Here is an 18,030-nt window from a genome sequence, read left to right on the forward strand (position 1 = left end):
GAATATATATTTTTCTCAAGCTCACCTGTAACATCAAGAGTTCACATTATGTCATAAAACACATCTTAACAAATTTAAGAGAAATCATACAATGTCTGCTCTTCAATTAAAATTAGAAATTTAATTGAACTAGAAATCATTATCAGAAAGATACACAGAGATTAAATAATATGCTTTAAGATAACACATGAGACAAAGAACTCCCAAGAGAAATTTAAAAATAATTTGAACTAAATGAAAATAATAGCATATCAAAATTTGTGCAAAATTTGTGCAGTGAAAGTGGTGGATAGAAGAAAATTACAGCATTGAATGCACATATCAGAAAAAGATCCAAAATCAACAACCTAAGTTTCCACCTTAGAAAATTAGAAAAAGACGACCAAAAGAAATAATAAAAAAATGGAGTAGAAATCAATGAAATTAAAAACAGAAAGCAATATAGAGAATCAGCAGAATTAAAAGCTGGCTCTTTGAAAAGAACAATAAAATTGATTAGTCTCTAGCCAGCATAGGGGGTCAGGGTGGGGGGAAGAGAGGGTACAAATAACTAATACCAGAAATTAAAGAGAACATACAATTACAGATCCTGTGAACATTAACAGGAAAATAAAGGAATACTATAAACACGTCTATGCCCACATATTTGCTAATCCAGATGAAAGAGACCAATTCCTTGAAACACAAATTGCCAAATCCCCCAGAAGAAGAAACAGACAATCGGAATAGGCCTATTATCTATTAAATAAATTGATTCAATAATTAATAACCTTCCAAAACAGGAAGCACCTGGCTCAAATGAGTTAACTGGTGATTTAAGGAAAAAACCTACCAATTCTCTACAATCTCTTTCAGAGGACAGGAGCAGAGGCAATACTTTCTACTTCATTGTATGAGGCCAATATTATCCTAATACCAAGAGCAGACATAGATAATACAAGAAAACTACAGACTAATTAATTAATGAATATAAAGCAAAAGTCCTCAACAAAATATTAGCAAAATAGAGAAAGAAGTATATACACCATGATGGAGTGGGATGTAACCCAGGTATGCACGGCTGGTTCAACATCTGAAAATCAACTCTAATATTCCGTCACATCAAAAGCCTAAAAAAGAAAAATCAAATATCACATCAATAAATACAGAAAAAGCATCTGACAACAAAAAGGAATAAAAGGTATCCAAATCGGCAAAGAAGAAGTCAAACTGTCTCTCTTCGCAGATGACATGATACTCTATATGGAAAACCCAAAAGAATCCACCCCCAAACTACTAGAAGTTATAGAGCAATTCAGTAATATGGTGGAATACAAAATCAATGCTCAGAAATCAGTTGCATTTCTATACATGAACAATGAGACTGAAGAAAGAGAAATCAGGGAATCCATTCCATTTACAATAGCACCAAAAATCATACGTTACCTCGGAATTAACTTAACCAGAGACGTAAAGGATCTATATTCTAGAAAATACAAATCACTCTTGAAAGACATTGAAGAAGCCACAAAAAGATGGAAAAATAATCCATGTTCATGGATCGGAAGAATTTACATAGTTAAAATGTCTATGCTACCCAGAGCAATCTACACTTTCAATGCCATCCCGATCAAAATACCAATGACATTTTTCAAAGAACCGGAACAAACAGCCCTTAAATTTGTGTGGAACCAGAAAAGGCCCTGAATTGCCAAGGAATTACTGAAAAGGAAAAACAAAGCTGGGGGCACCATGTTGCCGGATTTCAAGCTGTACTACAAAGCTGTGATCACAAAGACAGCATGGTACTGGCACAAAAACAGACACATAGACCAATGTAACAGAAAAGAGAACCCACAAATGGACGCTCGGCTCTTTGGGCAACTAATCTTTGATAAAGCAGGAAAAAACATCCAGTGGAAAAAAGACAGTCTCTTCAATAAATGGTGCTGGGAAAATTGGACAGCTACATGCAAAAGAATGAAACCTGACCACTCTCTCACACCATACACAAAGATAAACTCCAAATGGATGAAAGACCTCAATGTGAGGCAGGAATCCATCAAAATCCTAGAGGAGAACATAGGCAGCAACCTCTACGACATCAGCCACAGCAGGTCTTTTCATGACACATCTCCAAAGGCAAGAGAAACAAAAGATAAAATGAACTTGTGGGACTTCATCAAGACAAAAAGCTGCTGCACAAGGAAACAGTCAAAAAAACTAAGAGGCAGCCCACGGAATGGGAGAATATATTTGCAAATGATAGTACAGATAAAAGACTGGTATCCAAGATCCACAAAGAACTTCTCAAACTCAATACACGAGAAACAAATAAATCAAAAAATGGGCAGAAGATAGGAACAGACACTTTTCCAATGAAGACATACAAATGGCTAACAGACACATGAAAAAATGTTCAAAATTATTAGCCATCAGGGAAATTCAAATCAAAACCACACTGAGATACCACCTTATGCCAGTTAGGATGGCAAAAACTGACAAGGCAAGAAACAACAAATGTTGGAGAGGATGTGGAGAAAGGGGATCCCTCTTACATTGTTGGTGGGAATGTAAGTTGGTACAGACACTTTGGAAAACAGTGTGGAGGTCCCTTAAAAAGTTGAAAATTGAGCTACCCTATGATCCAGCCACTGCACTACTGGGTATTTACCCCAAAGATACAGACGTAGTGAAGAGAAGGGCCATATGCACCCCAATGTTCATAGCAGCATTGTCCACAATAGCTAAATCATGGAAGGAGCCGAGATGCCCTTCAACAGATGACTGGATTAAGAAGATGTGGTCCATATATACAATGGAATATTACTCAGCCATCAGAAAGAACGATTACCCAACATTTGCTGTAACATGGACGGGACTGGAGGAGATAGTGCTAAGCAAAATAAGTCAAGCAGAGAAAGACAATTATCATATGGTTTCACTCATTTATGGAACATAAGAAGTAGGAAGATCGGTAAGAGAAGAAAGGGAAGAAGAAGGGGGGTAAACAGAAGGGGGAATGAAGCATGAGAGGCTATAGACTCTGGGAAACAAACTGAGGGCTTCAGAGGGGAGGGGGGTGGGGGGATGGGATAGGCTAGTGATGGGTATTAAGGAGGGCAGGTATTGCATGGTGCACCAGGTGTTATACACAAGTAATGAATCATGGAACTTTACATCAAAAACTAGGGATGTAGTATACGGTGACTAACATAATAAAAAAATATTATTGAAAAAAAAAAGAAAAAGCATTTGATAAAATGTAACACCCATTCTTGATAAAAACGCTCAGTAAACTAAAAGGGGATTTTTCTCAATGATAAAGATCATCTACAAAAAAATGTACAACTAACATACTTAATGGTAAAAAACTTGAAGATATCCCACTAAATCAGGCAAGAATGTCCCTGTTCACCACTTTTTTTCTTTCTTTTTTTTTTTTTTAAAGATTTTATTTATTTATTCAACAGAGATAGAGACAGCCAGCGAGAGAGGGAACACAAGCAGGGGGAGTGGGAGAGGAAGAAGCAGGCTCATAGCAGAGGAGCCTGATGTGGGGCTCGATCCCAGAACGCTGGGATCACGCCCTGAGCCGAAGGCAGACGCTTAACCGCTATGCCACCCAGGCGCCCCTCACCACTTTTTTTCAACACTGTACTGGAAATTTTAGTTAATTCAATAAGACAAAAAAGGAAATAAAAATTATAGTTTGGGAAGGAAGAAATCACTGTCATTGTTTGTAGATGACATGGTTATCTATGTAGAAAATCCTAAAGAACTGACAGAAAAATCTCTTCTGGGACGAATATGCAATTCTAGCAAGTTTATAGGGCAAAAAATTACAAGTGGAATTTGAAATTAAAAATAATGCCACTTACATTTGCACCCCCAAAGATGAACTAAAGTGTAAATCTAACAAAAAATATGCAAGATCTATATATGAGGAAAACTGCAAAACTCTCTTGATGAATGAAATGAAAGAACTAAATACATGGAGACATATACCACGTTCATGCCTACAAAGAGAGTATTAAGTCACTTCTTTCTGACCTGATCTATATTCAATGCAATTCCAACCAAGATCTCAAGTTATTTTGTGGATAATGACAAGTGGATTTTAAGGTTTATATGGAGAGGCAAAAGTACCAGAATAGCCAATACAAAACTGAAGGAGAACAACAAAGTTGGAGGACTGACACTACGCAACTAGAAAACTTACTATAAAGCTACAATATAATCATTTTGCAATATATATGTATATCAAATCATCACACTGTACATCTTAAACACTTACACAATGCTATATGTCAAATTTATCTCAGTAAGGCTGGAAAAATAAAGAAAAATCTATGGTAATTAAGACAGTGTGGTACATGCAAATGATTAGACACAGAGATCAATGGAACAGAAAAGAGAGCCCAGAAATAGACCCACATAAAGATAGTCAACTGATCTTTGACAAAGGAGGAAACGCAATAAAATTGAGCAAAAAGGCAGTCTCTTCAATAAGTGGTGGTGGAACAACTGGATGTCCATAAGTAAATAAATTAGTCTAGACACAAGCCTTATATCTTTCACAAAAATCAACTCAAAATGGATTATAAACCTAAATGTAAAATGTAAAATGTAAAACTTAAAACTCCTAGAAAATAATACAGAAGAAAACCTAGATAACCCAGGGTATGGCAATGACTTTTTAGACACAACACCAAAGGCAAGGTCCCTGGAGTAATAATTGTTGTGGTGGAGTACATTAAAATTAAAAACTTCTGTTCTGTGAAAGATACTGTCTAGAGAATGAGAAGACAACCACAGACTGGGAGAAAATATCTGCAAAATACACATCTCATATGGAACTCTTAAAAGTCAACAATAAGAAAACAAACAACCTGATTAAAAAATGGGTGTCAGATCTGAACAGACACCTAACCAAAGAAAATATGCAGATGGCAAATAAACATGAAAAGATGCTCCACATCATATGTCATCAGGGAAATGCAAATTAAAATGAGATACCACTATGAACTTATTAGAATGGCCAAAATCCACAACACTGACAACACCAAATACTAGTGAGGATGCAGAACAACAGAAACTCTCATACATTGCTGGTGGGAATGGAAAATGGTATAGCAACTTTGGAAGACAGACAGTTTCTTTTCTTTTTTTTTCCCCAAATATTTTTATTTTTTTATTTCTATTTTTTAAATGGTTTTTTTTTATTATATTATGTTAGTCACCATACAGTACATCCCTGGTTTCTGATGTAAAGTTTGATGATTCATTAGTTACGTATTAACACCCAGTGCACCATGCAATACGTGCCCTCCTTACTACCCATCACCAGTCTATCCCATTCACCCACCCCCTCCCCTCTGAAGCCCTCAGTTTGTTTCTCAGAGTGCATAGTCTCTCATGCTCCATTCCCCCTTCTGATTACCACCCCTTTCTTTATCCCTTTCTTCCCCTACCGATCTTCCTAGTTCTTTTTTTTTTTTTTAAAGATTTTATTTATTTATTTGACAGAGATAGACACAGCCAGCGGGAGGGGGAACACAAGCAGGGGGAGTGGGAGAGGAAGAAGCAGGCTCCCAGCCGAGGAGCCTGATGTGGGGCTCGATCCCATAACGCTGGGATCACGCCCTGAGCTGAAGGCAGACGCTTAACCGCTGTGCCACCCAGGCGCCCCCGATCTTCCTAGTTCTTATGTTCCATAGATGAGAGAAATCATATGATAGTTGTCTTTCTCTGCTTGACTTATTTCACTTAGCATTATCTCCTCCAGTGCCGTCCATGTTGTAGCAAATGTTGAGAACTCGTTCTTTCTGATAGCTGAGTAATATTCCATTGTATATATGGACCACAACTTCTTAATCCAGTCATCTGTTGCAGGGCATCTCGGCTCCTTCCACGATTTAGCTATTGTGGACAATGCTGCTATGAACATTGGGGTGCATATGGCCCTTTTCTTCACTACGTCTGTATCTTTGGGGTAAATACCCAGTAGTGCAATGGTTGGGTCATAGGGTAGCTCAATTTTTAACTTTTTAAGGGACCTCCACACTGTTTTCCAGAGTGGCTGTACCAACTTACATTCCTACCAACAATGTAGGAGGGATCCCCTTTCTCCACATCCTCTCCAGCAATTGTTGTTTCTTGCCTTGTCAATTTTTGCCATTCTAACTGGCTTAAGGTGGAATCTTAGTGTGGTTTTGATTTGAATTTCCCTGATGGCTAATGATTTTGAACATTTTTTCATGTGTCTGTTAGCCATTTGTATGTCTTCATTGGAAAAGTGTTCATAACTTCTGTCCATTTTATGATTTATTTGTTTCTCGCGTATTGAGTTTGAGAAGTTCTTTGTAGATCTTGGATACCAGTCTTTTATGTGTAGCATCATTTGCAAATATATTCTCCCATTCTGTGGGCTGCCTCTGAGTTTTTTTCGGACTGTATCCTTGGCTGTGCAGAAGCTTTTTGTCTTGATGAAGTCCCACAAGTTCATTTTATCTTTTGTTTCTCTTGCCTTTGGAGATGTGTCATGAAAAAGATTGCTTTGGCCAATGTCGTAGAGGTTGCTGCCTATGTTCTCCTCCAGGATTTTGATGGACTCCTGTCTCACATCGAGGTCTTCCGTCCATTTGGAGTTTATCTTTGTGTATGGTGTGAGAGAGTGGTCAAGTTTCATTCTTTTGCATGTAGCTGTCCAATTTTCCCAGCACCATTTATTGAAGAGACTGTCTTTTTTTCCACTGGATGTTTTTTCCTGCTTTATTAAAGATCAGTTGCCCAAAGAGTCGAGAGTCCATTTCTCGGTTCTCTATTCCATTCCATTGGTCTATGTGTCTGTTTTTGTGCCAGTACCATGCTGTCTTTGTGATCACAGCTTTGTAGTGCAGCTCGAAATCCGGCATTGTGATGCCCCCAGCTTTGTTTTTCAACAGTTCCTTGGCGATTCTGGGCCTTTTCTGGTTCCATACAAATTTAAAGACTATTTGTTCTAGTTCTTTGAAAAATGTCCTCCGTATTTTGATCAGGATAGCATTGAAAGTGTAGATTGCTCTGGGTAGCATGGACATTTTAACTATGTTAATTCTTCCGATCCATGAGCATGGAATATTTTCTCATCTTTTTGTGTCTTCCTCAATGTCTTTCAAGAGTGATTTATAGTTTCTAGAATATAGGTCCTTTACGTCTCTGGTTAAGTTAATTCCAAGGCAACGTATGTTTTCTGGTGCTTTTGTAAATGGGATGGATTCCCTAATTTCTCTTTCTTCAGTCTCATTATTCGTATATAGAAATGCAACTGATTTCTGAGCACTGATTTTGTATCCCGCCACATTACTGAATTGCTCTATAACTTCTAATAGTTTGGGAGTGGATTCTTTTGGGTTTTCCATATAGAGTATCATGTCATTTGTGAAAAGAGACAGTTTGACTTCGTCTTTGCCGATTTGGATACCTTTTATCCCTTTTTGTTGTCTGATTGCTGTTGCAAGGACTTCTAGTACTATGTTGAATAACAGTGGCGAGAGTGGGCATCCTTGTCGTATTCCTGATCTTAAGGAAAAGGCTTTCAGCTATTCCCCACTGAGAATGATATTTGCTGTAGGCTTTTCATAGATGGTTTTTATGAGATTAAGGAATGTACCCTCTATCCCTACACTCTGAAGGTTTTTTTTTTTTTTTTTAAAGATTTTATTTATTTGACAGAGAGAGAGAGACAGCCAGTGAGAGAGGGAACACAAGCAGGGGTAGTGGGAGAGGAAGGAGCAGGCTCCCAGCAGAGGAGCCTGACGTGGGGCTCGATCCCAGGACTCCGGGATCATGCCCTGAGCCGAAGGCAGACGCTTAACGACTGCACCACCCAGGCGCCCCTCTGATGGGTTTTAATCAGGAAAGGATGCTGTATTTTGTCAAATGCTTTTTCTGCATCAATTGAGAGGATCATATGGTTCCTGAGTCTTTTCTTGTTGATATGATGTATCACGCTGATCAATTTGTGAATGTTGAACCACACTTGCATCCCAGGGATGAATCCCACTTGATCATGATGGATAATCCTTTTAATGTACTGTTGGATTCTATTAGCCAGGATCTTGTTGAGGATTTTGGCATCCATATTCATTAGGGAAATCGATCTGTAATTCTCTTTTTTGATGGGGTCTTTGCCTGGTTTGGGGGTCAAGGTAATATGGGCCTCATAGAATGAGTTTGGTAGCTTTCCTTCTGTTTCTATTTTTTGAAATAGCTTTAGGAGAATAGGTATTATTTCTTCTTTGAATGTTTGGAAGAATTCTCCAGGAAAACCATCCGGGCCTGGAGTTTTGTTATTTGGAAGGTTGTTTATCACTGACTCAATCTCTTCATACTTAATTGGCCTGTTTAAAAAATCAGTTTCTTCCTGTTTCAGTCTTGGTAGTTTATAGGTTTCCAGGAAGGCCTCCATCTCTTCCAGATTGCTTAATTTATTGGCATAAAGCTGTTGATAAAAGCTTCTAAAAATCCTTCCAATTTCATTGGTGTTGGTTGTGACCTCTCCCTTTTCATTCATTATTGTATTAATTTGGGTCCTTTCTCTATTCTTTTGGATAAGTCTTGCCAGTGGTCTGTTAATTTTATTGATTCTCTCAAAGAACCAACTTCTAGTTCTGTTGATCTGCTCTACTGTACTCCTGGTTTCTAATTCATAGATTTCTGCTCTAATCTTGGTCAACTGCTTCCTTGTGCGTGGATTAGGCCTGTCCCTCTGTTGCTGTTCCAGGTTCTTGCAGTGAGAATATAAAAACTGCATTTTAGATTTTTCTATTCGAGTGAGGCTTGGATGGCTATGTATTTCCCCCTTAGGACTGCCTTTGCAGTATCCCATAGGTTTTGGACCATTGTGTTTTCATTCTCATTGGTCTCCATAAATTGTTTAAATTGATTTTTGATTTCCTGGTTTATCGAGTCATTCCTGAGCAGGATGGTTCTTAGTCTCCAAGTGTTTGAGTTTCTTCCAAATTTTTCCTTGTGGTTGAGTTCCAATTTCAGAGCGTTGTGGTCTGAGAATACGCAGGGGATAATTTCAGTCTTTTGGTATCGGTTGAGACCTGTTTTGTGTCCCAGAACATGGTCTATTCTTGAGAATGTTCCACGGGCATTAGAATAGAATGAGTATTCTTTGGTTCTGGGGTGTAGTGTTCTATATATATCTATGAGGTCCAACTCGTCGAGTATGGCATTTAAAGCTCTTGTTTCTTTGCTTAGGTGATCTGTCTATTGCTGATAGTGGAGTGTTGAGGTCCCCTACTGTTAACGTATTTTTATCTATATGTCTCTTTATTGTGGTAAAGAGCTGGCTTGTGTATCTTGCTGCTCCCCTGGTGGGGGCATATATGTTTATAATTGTCATATCCACTTGTTGGATACATCCTTTAAGAATAATATAGTGCCCTTCTGTGTCTCTAACTATAGTCTTTAGTTTAAAATCCAATCTGTCTGATATGAGAATTGCTACCCCAGCTTTCTTTTGAGGTCCGTTGGCATGAAAGATGGTATTCCATCCCTTTACTTTCAGTCTGAATGTATCTTTAGGTTCAAAATGAGTCTCTTGTAGACAGCAAATGGATGGGTCATGTCTTTTTATCCAATCTGCACCCTGTGGCATTATGGGAGCATTTAGGCCATTTACATTGAGACTGATTATTGAGAGAGATGATTTTAATGATGACATGTTGCCAGTAAAGTCTTTGTTTCTATAGATTGTGACTTTCTGTTCTGTATCACTCTTGGGGCCTTTTTACTTTTATAGAACCCCCCCTTCATATCTCCTGTAGGGCTGGTTTCGTGGTTACAAAATTGGTCAATGACTGGTGATTCTGGAAGGTCTTTATTTCTCCATCCATTCTGAATGACAGCTTTGCTGGATAAAGGATCCTTGGCTACATGTTTTTCTCTGAAAGAGCTTTAAAAATGGTCCCCCAACCCTTTCTCTCATTCCAGGTCTGTATAGACAGGTCTGACGTAATTCTGATACCTTTGCCTTGGTACGTGAGAAATTACTTTGCCCTGGCCGCTTTCAACACTGTATCTTTGGATCTAATATTTGTGAAGTACACTATGACGTGACGTGGCACAGGTTTATCGTGGTTGAGCTTGGGAGGGGTCCTCTCTGCCTCTTGGACACAGATGCTTGTTTCCTTTGCTAGATTAGGGAAGTTTTCAGCTACAATTTGTTCAAATATCTCTTCTAGACCTCTGTTTTTCTCCACCCCCTCGGGGATGCCAATGATTCTGACATTGGAACGTTTCATTGAGTCAGTAATCTCCCGTAACCTACCTTCTTGGAATGGATTTTTTTGAGCCCAGATTCTATTTTAGCTTTTTCTTCTACTAACCCATCCTCCAATTTGCTGATACGTTCTGCCTCATTCACCCTGGCCGTGAGAGCCTGTAGTTTTGACTGCATTTGGCTCATAGAGTTTTTAATTTCTGCCAGATTCGCTCTCATTTCCACCCTTAGAGATTCTATATTCTCATTAACATTTTCGTTAATACTTTTTTCAAGTCTACACATCATCTTGACCATTGTTACTCTGAATTCCATTTTTGATAATTTGGTTATATCCATATCCATTAGTTCTATGGCAGAGGCCACAGACTCATTGTCTTTTCTTTGCTGGGGGGGATTTCTCCTTCTCGTCATTCTGATGAGGGGAGGTTGCGGGGTTGTCCAGAGCCCAAATTATTGACTGGGACCCAGGCAGTGCGCACTTGTTTTATAGGGATCTTACGGATGTGAGCTTCTTGATTTTTCAGCTTGCCTTCTGGGGGAGGGGCCTGCCAAGCCGATACTCAGGCAACCCTGCTTGGGTAGAGTCTCCGTGTCCCCTGCAAGGGGGGATGGAGATGGGCACACTGTGAGCCAGTATTTCCAGGTTTTTGTTCTCTGGCGGCTTTCCCTGGCAGTTTGCTGTGCCTCTCCCGGGAGTCAGAGCAGCAGTGGCCGATCTCAGCCTCTGTCTCAGAACAGAGGGATCGCAGACCATTCTCCACTGATGTTCTGGCCACTTTAACTCTGTTTCTGTTGGTGCTGCTCAACCCTGCAGCATCCCGGGATGTGTGCCCCACACACGGCGTCCCAGCCCTCACCTCCAGGGCTGGCGCGTCTCTGTCCTTTGTGTTTCTAACACCGCCAGCCGTCAGCTGCCCCCGTGCTCCGGAGCTCCCGGTCTCAGTCTGGTTCCAGTGAGCACACCGGAGCTCCATTTCAGGCTGGAGGCGCACGTTCCCCGGCTCACGGTCTCAGTGTGCTCTCTCGCGGGTGCCGGTCCGCGAGTCCGCCCATCCCCCGTGCTGACAGTTTCTTAAAAACTAAACGTACTCTTACCATGTGATCCAGCAATCAAGCTCCTTAGTATTTACCCAAAAGACATGACAAATTAAGTCCTCACAATTACTTACACAGGGATGTTTATAGCGCTTTTATTCATAACTGCCAAAACTAGGAAGCAACCAAGATGTCCTTCAGTAGGTGAATGGCTAAATCAATTGTGGTATTTCTATACACAAAAAGAAACGAGCTATCAAGCAATGAAAAGACAGAGAGGAACTTTAAATGCATATTACTAAGTGAAAGAAGATTACCTGAAAAGGCTATATACCCTAAGATTCCAACTATGTAACATTCTGGAAAAGGCAAAACTATAGAAACAGTGAAATGATCAGTGGTTGCTAGGGATTGGGGGAGGAGAGGAAGGATGAACAGGCAAAACACAGGATTTTTAGGGATGTGAAAAAATACTCTATATGATACCATAATAATAGTGCATGTCATACATTTGTCTAAACCCACAGAATGTACAACATCAAGAGTGAACTATAATGTAACTTTGGTGATTATGATATGTCAAGGTAGGTTCATCAATTGTAACAACTGAATCACTTTGGTGGTAGATGTTGATAATGGGGAGACTGCATTTATAAGGGCAGGGGGATATATGGGAATTCTCTGTACCTTCCCCTCAATTTTGCTGTGAACCAAAACTTCTCTAAAAATTAAGCTAAATCTAATAAAATCAAATTGAACTAAATTAAACCAAATCACATACTTCCGTTAGTCTGGAAGACTGCACATACCCGAGGCTGCCTTCTCAGGAGCAATCAGAGAGAGAACTTCCAAGCTCCTAGTCCTCTGACTGACCGTGCCCCCTGAACTGTGATAGCAGCCTTCAAGCCACACACACATCAAATAGTAATAAGTAAAAATCTAAATGGCCAAGGAGGTGTAAGCACAATCTTTGATTAATGAGTCTAATGCTAATATAGGGGTGACTCCTAGGTATTCAAGCCAAATGATAAAAGGAGAAAAAAAAAATCTGAGTAGGCACAGCAGAGGCTGCACACTGCAAGAGAAACAGACTTCACAAAGTTTGTTCATCCAAGCCTCTAAACAAATGACCAAGCAAACAACATCAGTGTCTAGGGGTGTGGTAAATCAGTATCAAGAGTAGTTATTTCACAATGTATCATATATGCAACACTATTATCTAAACTGTTCCGTTTCAACAAAAAATTATGAGACATGCAAAGAAATAGGGAAATGTGACCTACATATAGCAGAAAAAAAGTGAGCAATAAAAACAGTGGCCCACAGAGACTGCAAAGCTATTATTTAAAAATATTTAAAGAACTAAAAAGAACCCATATATAAGGAATGAAAAATATGATGTCACTACCTCATTAAATGCAGAATATGAATAAAAAGAAATGATGGGGGGTGCCTGGGTGGCTTAGTCAGTTGAGCCTCTGACTCTTGGTTTCGGCTCAGGTTGTGATCTCAGGGTCCTGAGATTGAACCCCTTGCTGGGGGTGGGTGGGTCTGTGCTTAGCAGGGACTCTTGGGATTCTCTTTCTCCCTCTCCTTCTGTCCTTGGGATTCTCTTTCTCCCTCTCCTTCTGTCCCTCCCCACCCCCTCTTTCTCTCAAATAAATAAATACATCCAAAAAAAAGAAAGAAATGATGAAAAAGAACCAATGGAAATTCTGCAGTTGAAAAGTACAATAGAAAATTAAAAATTCTCCATAGGGGCTCAAAAGATTTGAGCTGGGAGAATCAATAATCACTAATCTTGAATATATATCAGAGATTATACATTCTGAATGGAGAGAAAAAAAGAATAAAGAAAAACGAACAGAGCCTCACAAAAATGTGGGATATCATTACGTGTACTGATAGGTGTAATGGGAGTACCAGGAAATGAAGGAGTAAACCTAAAGAAATAATGGCTAATTACTTCCAAATTTGACAAAAAACGTTAACCTACACATTCTCAAGGCTCAACAAAGTCCAAGCAAATAAATGCAGAAAGACCCATACCCAGATGCATCACAGGCAAAATTTTAGCTAAAAGCCAAAGACAGAAAAAAATCTTGAAGGAAGAGAAAGTAACTCATTACATACAAGCGAGTTCCATTAAATTTAAACTCCAAAGACTTCTTATTAGATGCAACGGAGGTGCAGGCAGTGGGATAACACAGTCAATGTACTGAAAGTAACACCCTATCAAACAAGAATGTTATATCTAGCAAAACTATATTCCAAAGCTAAAGACAAAATAAAGACACTCCCAGGTGGAATAAACACAGAATTTGTTGCTGACTGACCTGCCTTATGAGAAATAATAAAAGATGTTCTTCAGGCTGAAAGCAAATGATGTGAGAGAATAATCTACACATGAAAAAACAAAGACAGCTGAAAGGTGATTACTAGGTAGTTAGAAAGGACAATATAATTGCATATTTACTTTATTCTTTTCACCGATTTAAACAGCAATTATATAAAACAATATGTATTACTGTATTGTTGAGTCAATAACATAGAAATGTAATATATTTGATAATAAACACAAAAGAAGTAGGTGGGAACAAAGATGTATTAGCGTAAGGAAATGATGACAAATGGTATTTCAGATCCACAGGAAGAAATGAAGAAAACCAGAAATGGTAAATAAGAAGGTTATTAAGACAAACTCTATAACAAATGTATACTAGGCTCTATTTCTTTTCTAAGTGTATTTAAAAGACATATAATTATATCAAGTAATAATTATAATAATGTATTGTTGGGCTGTAACATATTTAGATGCAGTATGTGTAACAATAATGGCACCAAAGGGGGAGAATAGAAATGGAGCTATATAGGAGTAAAATTTTTATATTTCCTTAGAATAAATTTGAAGAAATTTTGGTAAAATGCATATTTTAAGGCCTAGAAAAAAACACTAAGGAAATAACTAAAAAAGTATAATTAAGTATTTTTGAAGAAAGTAAAATGTTGTACTAGAAAACACCCACTTCATAAAGCTTTATTGCTTCTTTGGAGGAAAAAACAAAGATCTATAAAAAACAAACAGTATAATGGCAGAAATTGGATTAAAATAAACAAAAAAACATGATCCAACTACATGCTATCTGTAAGAAACACACTTTAGATTCAACGATAGAAAGGCGGAAAGTTAAAGGATAGAAAAAAGGTATACCATGCAAACAATAACTAAAATACAGCTGGAATAGTTACATTACTATCAGACAAAATAGATTTTAAGACAAAAGTTACTAGAGACAGAGAAGGACATTTTTATATTGATATCTAAGAGTGAGGAAGACATAACAATTATAAACATGTATACCCAACAACAGAGCTAGCTCCAAAATACGTGAAGCAAAAAGTGAGAGAACTGAGAGGAAAAATAACAATTCAGTAATAATAGTTAGGGAGACTCCAATACCCCACTTTTAATAATGCATAGAACAACCAGACAAAATATCAACAAAGAAATAGAAGACTTGAACAACACTATTAAAAAAAACCCTACAAGCCATGTAACCTAATAGCGATCTCAACACCACTCAACACCAGCAGCATAATGCATATTCTCCTCAGGTATACATGGAACATTCTCCAGAATATACCATATGTTGGTCTGCAAAACAAGCCTCAATAAATTTGAAAGGATTGAAATTATACAAAGTATGTTCTCTAACCACAATGGAATGAAATTAAAAATCAATAATGGAAGTAAGATTTAGAAATTCACAAGTATGTGGAAATTAAACAAAATACTCCTTAATAACCTAAAGATAAAAGAACATATCACAAGGGCAATGAAAAAAAATACTTTGAGATGAATGAAAACAAAAATGCAAGCTACCATAATGTATGAGATGCAAGCTACCAGAATGTATGAGATGCAGCTAAAGTAACGCTCAGAGGAAAATGTATAACTGTAAATGCCTATAATAAAGCTTTCAAACCACCCTACCCCCACAAATACCCACCACTCATTCTCTATCATGTTATTCTATTTCAGTGCCTGACACTCTTGTTGCTATGTTTATATTGTGTCTCCCTGCACTAAAACAAAAGCTTTCTGGGGGCAGAAACTTTGTATTGTTCACTGCCTGGCCATACTAGAACAATAGCTATAGAACATTACCTGACCAGCTTATGGGCTTAATAAATATTCTCTGACCAGGACACCTGGGTGGCTCAGTCGATTAAGTGCCTGCCTTTGGCTCAGGATCCCACATCAGGCTCCTTGTTCAGCAGGGAGCCTACTTCTCCCTCTGCCTGCCACTCCCCCTGCTTGTGCTCTCTCTCTCTGACAAATAAATAAAATCTTTAAAAAAATAAATATTTTTCTGACCAACATAAAGTCAACATCTTTCCTTAGAATTACCACTCACATTTATAAAATTTTTGACTGTCTCTCCAAATTTCTGTTCAGTTAGCCTATTATTACAACTGACACACCTTCCTACCAATTTATAAAATTCGGGATCCCATCAACATTTTTTATTGAAAATTGCATATATTATTTCTTTAAACTGTTGAAAAAGAAATCACTCATCTTGAATCAAGTCAAATAAAAAATGCCGTTCACCTTTGAACATGGGTTTGAATTGTGCAGGTTGACTTATATGTGGATTTCTTTTCCTTTTAAAGATTTATTTATGTATTTATTTGTCAGAGAGAGAGAGAGAGCACAAGCAGGGGGAATAGCAGGCAGAGGGAGAAGCAGGCTCCCCACTGAGCAGGGAGCCTCATATGGGATTCGATCCCAGGACCCTGGGATCATGACCTGAGCCGAAGGCAGATGCTTAAGTGACTGAGCCACCCAGGCATCCCTGGATTCCTTTCAATAAATACACCACAGTACGGTAAATACATTTTTTCAAAGTCATAAGGAAATGACTTTCTTAACATTTTCTTTTCTCTAGCTTACTTTATTGTAAGAATATAGCATATAATACATGTAACATATGAAATACATTAATTGACTGTTATCAGTAAGGCTTCCAGTCAATAATAGGCTACTTATAGTTAATTAAGCTTTTTGGGGGTCAAAACTTATATGCAGTACAGCATAGAGGATATAGTCAGTAATACTGTAATGATGTTGTATGTGACAGATAGTTACTATACTTATCATGCTGAGCACTGAGCAATGTATAGAATTGTCAAGTCACTGTTATATACCTGAAACTAATATAACACTGTATGTCAACTATACTTCAATAAAAATTTAAAAAAGAAAAAAAAATAAAGTTATACACAATTTTCGACTGTGAGGGGGTCAATGCCCCAACCTGTGTTGTTCAAGGGTCACCTGTAAAACTAAAATATAATTAGTATAAAAGGAAAAAAGAATGGGTTACACAACGGCTAAGCCAATGTCCCTACTTTTCTGAATTGTAGAATAAGAAATCATTTCTCACTTACCTAATTTAATTCCAGAGTACTAAAAGCAAGCAGGGAAAGAACAACTATGTAAATGCTTGAAAGAAAACTAAAGCTCCTTAAAACAAACTATCAGAGCTTATGTTATCAACAGTAATTATAGCTAAATGATTAACATTTTCTAAAAAATAAAACATTTAAAATTACAAGGGTATCATGATAAAAACAACTTACACAGTCTTTTTGTCCTGTCGAAGAAGTTTAGAAGAAAATTCACTTAGTACTTCCAGGAAAGCCAGATTAGGAGGTGGATATTCTTGTCCTTTCTGATTTTGGTATTTAAAGGCAAATTCTATGCCATCCCTGAAGCAAAAGAAAGTAGCACCTTATTTTTCCAGATAAGGCGTATGTATATATAGTTCTCTCAATGGGCTAGAATTTCAAAGTTGGGAAGGCAGGATAATCATCACTGAACGTAGTAAAATCTGATAAATTTGAAGCGTAAAACAATATTAATTTGTATGACATATTTGCTTAATAATATTCTATTATTTAAAGTATAAAACCTTAAGTTGTGAAACAAAGCTAAATTCCTATGTGTATCTTGTAGGGGTACTACAATACCCTAGAAAGATAACTAGAGTGTTGGTTCTCAGAGTTGGTCATGGTGTCGAGCAGCTGTGTGAGGTATTTAACATTTTCTGTCATTCAGTTTTCAGTTATGAAATAACGTAGACCAAATCAGCATTGCACAGTGTTTTTAAACCCATGTCTCCTATAACATCTTCTCACTGACAGACCAGACAAGAACATTTTGTTAAACTTTACTTGCTATACTTTACAAGTTGAAAAAACAGGCAGTTGAAGTGTTTTTCAAATTAAAAAGGCCCTTCTAGTTGAGACTCACCAGACTACACAATTTCTAATGTTCTTATAACTTGAAAATTCAATCATCTGTCACTTTAAAAATGGGTCAAATAACAGTTATTTCAGTTAAATTCCAGTAAACCAGATTCTGTATAACAGAAAGTATTTATTCAGCTCACTCACTTGTGAAGTGTGGCAACTGCTTCTCGTGTCTTGATCTGATCCAGTCCGAATGTAAGGGCAAAGCGACGTGCCAATTCTTTAATGCCGCTGACATGGGCAGATGTCCTGTCTAGGTTGGGACCTTGCTCTTGAACAAGCTCATTAAACAACTGGTTGAAAGAAAAAAAAAGGAAAAAACCTACAGCTAAGAAATATTTGTTTATTTTATATATTATTAGAACAGGTAATATAATTTAAAAATATTTAAAAGGCATTTGGTAAAATATGTATTTCCC

At 37.8% G+C, this 18,030-nt stretch overlaps 1 protein-coding gene across 3 annotated transcripts in view; it reads right to left on the reverse strand.

Moving 5' to 3' along the window:
• The window catches only part of STAG1 (STAG1 cohesin complex component), a 418,952-nt gene that overhangs the window by 15,229 nt on the left and 385,693 nt on the right, over positions 1–18,030 (reverse strand). For all 3 annotated transcript variants that reach the window (XM_045791826.2, XM_045791827.2, XM_045791829.2), the window contains 2 exons: positions 17,756–17,904; positions 16,940–17,068 (listed from right to left, as the gene is read on the reverse strand). In XM_045791826.2, the coding sequence (XP_045647782.1) occupies positions 16,940–17,068; positions 17,756–17,904 (278 nt within the window). The remainder of the gene's footprint in view (positions 1–16,939; positions 17,069–17,755; positions 17,905–18,030) is intronic.

This window comes from Ursus americanus, chromosome 20 (genome assembly GCF_024610735.1).
Source record: "Ursus americanus isolate L20-20 chromosome 20, mUrsAme1.1.p, whole genome shotgun sequence".
Classification (NCBI taxonomy): Eukaryota; Metazoa; Chordata; class Mammalia; order Carnivora; family Ursidae; genus Ursus; species Ursus americanus.